At 32.3% G+C, this 5,308-nt stretch overlaps 1 protein-coding gene across 2 annotated transcripts; it reads left to right on the top strand.

The window, feature by feature from the left end:
* Positions 1 to 1,182: 1,182 nt before the first annotated feature.
* On the top strand, positions 1,183 to 4,494 carry LOC114193009 (glutamine synthetase N-1). 2 transcript variants are annotated; one of them, XM_028082691.2, is made up of 12 exons: positions 1,183 to 1,416; positions 1,617 to 1,656; positions 2,227 to 2,330; positions 2,456 to 2,504; positions 2,615 to 2,721; positions 2,824 to 2,911; positions 3,148 to 3,276; positions 3,387 to 3,461; positions 3,544 to 3,597; positions 3,764 to 3,801; positions 3,886 to 4,045; positions 4,152 to 4,494. In XM_028082691.2, the coding sequence occupies exons 1-12, from the start codon at positions 1,343 to 1,345 to the stop codon at positions 4,302 to 4,304; spliced, it is 1,071 nt and encodes a 356-aa protein (XP_027938492.1). In that variant the 5' UTR covers positions 1,183 to 1,342; the 3' UTR covers positions 4,305 to 4,494. The 2 variants fall into 2 exon arrangements, with proteins under 2 accessions (XP_027938492.1, XP_027938493.1); XM_028082692.2 differs by lacking the exon at positions 3,886 to 4,045 and having other exon boundaries at positions 4,212 to 4,494.
* The last annotated feature ends 814 nt before the right edge of the window (positions 4,495 to 5,308 follow it).

Genomic DNA, 5,308 nt, shown 5'->3' with positions numbered 1-5,308 from the left:
ATTTGGTGTATTATTAAAATGTTTTATTTAAAATAGAAATTAAAATTTAATAAATTTTAGTAATCCTATTCATATAAAATATTTAAAAAATTAAATAATTCAAAATTAAAATATTTAAATATTTTGTAGAGTAAAAGTACCTATCCAAGGCAAGCTTAAGTTATTATATGTTTAAATTCAAAATTTAATGTAAAAATACAAAATGTTGCACATATATATATGTTAATTTTTATTTTGCGAAGTTGTTTGTGTGTAAGATAAGATTATTTAATTCTCAACAGTAAAAAAAATTCACTATTATAATATTACTTTAGGAAGGAGTCAAAACGAACCATGAAGTAAAGTTTCATAAACATTTATTTCTTCAGAAGACTAAAATGTCTGAATTTCAAGCTTTCATCACTTTGAGATTAAATTGGTAATTCACTAAAATATAATTTGAAATATTTTTCCCAATATATTGTATGGTTTAATATTAATTATAATGTTTAATGGTGAGAGAAAAATAGAAGGATATTTGATAATTACTAAAGATGAAAAGGCAAAATTTAATAACCATTGTCATAAAAAAAAAGAAAAATTCTATGAAATGACCTTTGGGGTTTAAATAACACGTTGAGCTAGCTTAAATCACATGCAATAAATAAATAGTCACTATTGAACTACATTATTTATATTTATATATAAGATTATCTTCAAATTTTTATAGGGTTAAATATGTTTTTGGTCCCTTAACTTTCAATGAATTTTGGAATTAGTCTATTTCGAAACTTTGAACCAATTTAGTCCTTCATCTTTCAAAATACGTAGATTTAGTCCTTTTAATCAAATTTTGTTATGTTTATTTGACATTTCAAGCACGTTTACTGATAGTATTTGATTTAACATTAAAACAAAAATATGTCAAACAATATAAATAACTCAAGTACAATAATGAAATGTATATGAAAAATCAAATAAACCTAACAAAATTTGATTAAAAGTACTAAATTCACATATTTTAAAAGATGAATGACTAAATTAATCTAAAATTTCGAAATGAACTAATTTCAAAATTCCCTTAAAGTCAAGGATCATATTTAACTTTTTTTTTTTATAAAGCTCTCCGAAAATATAACAATATTATTCTTTCCGGTTAAAGGACATGTAATGTACGAGCATTCTGTTACAGTTTTATCTTAGTGTATTTGTTACTTTGTTTCGGGAACTGGGAGATTAGCATAAGCATAAACACTATAAAACCCACTGCAGCAACCTTCTATCAGCACACTGAAAGGAAGAGAAAGAGAAAACTTCTGTCCAAATCCAAATACTCTCTGCTCAAATTTTTGGTTTGTCGAAGATGTCGTCACTCTCCGATCTTGTTAACCTTAATCTCTCCGACTCCACTGAGAAAGTCATCGCCGAGTACATATGGTTAGTGCTTGGTTCGGTGTTCGGTTCAGTTCGGTTTTTTTTTTTTTTTCTACACTCACACGTCCTCTGTTTCCCCTGCACTATCAAAATGACCATTGCGATGTTGCATGATGGTTTCACTCACCATTGCTTCTAACTCTTTCTTTTCTTTTACCTGAGCTTAATAAACACTTCAACTCTTGTATTTTCTCCATGTTTAGGGTTGGTGGATCTGGCATGGACATGAGGAGCAAAGCAAGGGTAACTCACTTCTTCACTCTTTCTCACCAAAAGAAAACAAAAAGGGAGAAAACCTTTATTTGATTTGGTCTCATAAATTTTTTGGAGTACTGTTTGGAAAATCTTTGAAAAGAGTACAAGTTTATATAAATTTTTCAAATGAAGTACCTTACCCAAGGCTTCCTTCAGGATAGGTCTCTAGTATTTTTTTTTTAAATATCTTTTTATTAGGCATATGTTGGGATACTTGGTTAAAAACTGGAATATGTAAAAATATGTTTTATTATGATTTTTAAATGTTTTTTATTAAAAGATTCTCTTTTTGATTACTTAATCACCATCTCTCTTTTGAACTGTTCAAGCAATATATATAGAACACTAGTTGGCTATGTTTTTAATAAATGATTTTCGCGTAAAACATTTTATTTATTTTTTAATTTATTTTAAACTGTAGATCTTATTGGTGGTTTACAGATTTTTAAGAAAATGAGTACAAATTCCAGTATGAAGAATGTATATATGTATGTCAGCTTTATTTATTTTTGCTGTTAGTAATTAGTAATGCAAATAAAAAATGATTGTGGATTTTAGACTCTCTCTGAACCTGTTGAAGACCCTTCGAAGCTTCCAAAGTGGAACTACGATGGTTCCAGCACAGGTCAAGCTCCTGGACAAGATAGTGAAGTTATCTTATAGTATGTATTTGATAATTTCTTCTCAGTATTGCTTCATTTTCTTGCAATTTTACTCTTTCGTATTTAAGACTGGTTATTTTCCAAAATTTTGTTATTAATGTTGAGTATCTTAATGAATACAACAGCCCACAAACAATTTACAGGGATCCATTCAGGAGGGGTAACAATATCCTAGTATGTTTCATCTTCTCTACTATTTAATCTGTAATGAACAAATCTTTCATCACTTAAACTTGTTTCCATGGTGAAACCATTTCATATGTTTCAACTGTAATCGATTTCAGGTTATGTGTGATGCTTACACTCCCGCTGGAGAACCCATCCCGACCAACAAGAGACATAACGCGGCAAAGATATTTAGCCATCCTGATGTTGTTGCTGAAGAACCTTGGTATAGTCGATTCCTTGCAGTTGTTTTTAATGAACTTTTACTATGATTTTATTCTCTTTTTTTTTTCTCGGATATAAACGTCACATGATGATCTCCAAACAGGTATGGCATTGAGCAGGAATATACCTTGTTGCAGAAAGATGTTCAGTGGCCTGTTGGATGGCCTCTTGGTGGTTTTCCTGGGGCCCAGGTCAAAATTCCTTTCTTCAATCTTTAATATCACACTAACAAATAATTAAGCTTTTAATTAATAATGCACACATTTTATTGATGACATGTATATTTCTTTTGATGAAAGGTTATTAACTTTTGAAACTAACTTAAAATTGCTGACTTCTTTTTATGCCATAACTCACTTTTTATAATGCTTTGATAATGACTTATGGCTTCATGCATTCTCTGTATTTTTTTTTTCTCGCTCCACAGGGACCGTACTATTGTGGTATCGGTGCTAACAAGGCTTTCGGGCGTGACATTGTTGACTCACATTACAAAGCATGTCTTTATGCTGGTATTAACATAAGTGGAATTAATGGAGAAGTGATGCCTGGTCAGGTAAGTTGAAATATGCGTCATAATCTTCATGTTCATCATTTTTTTTTCTCTAATGGATTGTTGTTTTAGAATTTCAACTCTCTTAATTCAATTATTCTTCATGATGATAGTGGGAGTTTCAAGTTGGTCCATCGGTAGGTATCTCTGCTGCTGACGAGTTATGGGTTGCACGTTACATTTTGGAGGTATTTATCACTTTAACACTTTAGTAGCTACAACTTGGTCCATCACTAGTTTCTTAAGAATATTTTCTCTCTGTATCACCAGAGGATCACTGAAATTGCTGGAGTGGTGCTTTCCTTTGACCCTAAACCAATTCAGGTGAATAATACTAATCCTGTTTCAATAATACAAAAATTGAGGTCACGTTGGCTCTCTATAATCAAAACATACGGTAAAAATTAGATTTAAGTAAATTAACATTGAACATGTATGTAATCCTTTTTGGTCTATGGTTATTGATTTTGGTTATGCTCTTGCAAAACAGGGTGATTGGAATGGTGCTGGTGCTCACACGAATTACAGGTAATCATGGTAGTTTGTGATTAACATGGCATAAGGTCACATTTTTATGGCTAACAAGGAGATGATATGTGTATAATGTTGCAGTACCAAGTCCATGAGAAACGATGGTGGCTACGAAGTCATCAAAAAAGCAATCACCAAGTTGGAAAAGAGGCACAAGGAGCACATTGCTGCTTATGGAGAAGGCAATGAACGTCGTTTGACAGGAAAGCACGAGACAGCGGACATGAATACCTTCATATGGGTAAGCCATAAAGTTTTATCGTAGTAGTATAGTTTATTTACGACAAAATCAAAACATTGAATGTTATGTTAACGTTGTTGATGGTGGTGTTGATGTGGGAATGCAGGGTGTTGCAAACCGTGGTGCTTCAATTAGGGTAGGGAGGGACACAGAGAAGAAAGGGAAGGGATACTTCGAGGATAGGAGGCCTGCGTCTAACATGGACCCTTATGTCGTCACTTCCATGATTGCTGAAACAACCATTCTTTGGAAACCATAAGCAACCTGAAAACACGACCACTCATGGCTTCTGCTATGCATAGTTGCTTCAACCTTAGGATTATCAATTTGTTCATTTCTGTTCTGTGTGCGCTCTTGTTTTGTGACCAGCTTGCCTGATGTTAGGCTTTGTTGCTTCATTCCCTCGATCGACGTTTTTAGTTTTGGAATAATAATTCTATGGCTTTCAAGAGTTTGTGTTATGTTGTTGTTCGGTTCGAATTTCGATTTGTGAAGCAATTCAGGTTTCTGTTTGACTAAACAAAGTGCATGCGAATCTCTGTTTCTGCGTCTGTCTAAAATGTCTGTTGATCGATACTGCGAGTCTGCGACGGCTTTTCAAACACAACTTTAATAATTTTACATATCTTATGGGTTTAAAAGTGTTTTGTCAACATCACACATTTCAATACTCTGAAAAACATTGTTTTGTAATTGAAAAAAAATCAAAAAAAAAATCAAAAAAAAAATCTAAGGGACCACCTTAAAAGAAGGAGATAAGAAAAAGAAAAGGTTAAAGTGAATATATGCTTACAATGCTCATTTTTAACTAAGGTACTTACATGATTCGGGATTACAAAATATTATTAAAATAGATAAAGTTCATGTCTTTCAAAGCCAAAGTTCATGAAACCAAACAGTAACAGAACATGTTATTTAGAAAGCCCCAAATCAAAATATGAAAAAAATTAATTAAAAAGTATCTCTAACTTTATTACTACTTTCCATGCAAAACTATTATGATATAGTTAAGAGTTGATTATGAAGTGACAGATAGAATATATAGTGTGTACACGCGTCTTAAGACAGTGTTGAGAAAGAAAGTATAGCCTTCACGAGTGTGTACGTTAAGTTAATGTCTGTATTCTGTTATTTGAAGCTGCTGTGCTGGGAGGTTTGGTCCCAAGGGAACAACTTTCTGATAATTCTTGGACCTGTCATAGGGTTTGGTTATGCAGATCTTGGATCTTGGTGTGAACCCGTTTCACCAGTGTTCTGAGTGTT

This window comes from Vigna unguiculata, chromosome 8 (genome assembly GCF_037176805.1).
Source record: "Vigna unguiculata cultivar grain cowpea cultivar isolate G323 ecotype 2 chromosome 8, ASM3717680v1, whole genome shotgun sequence".
In the NCBI taxonomy this organism is placed as follows: Eukaryota; Viridiplantae; Streptophyta; class Magnoliopsida; order Fabales; family Fabaceae; genus Vigna; species Vigna unguiculata.
The sequence above is the reverse complement of the archived record's forward strand: the minus strand, read 5'-3'. Positions and strand labels throughout refer to the sequence as shown.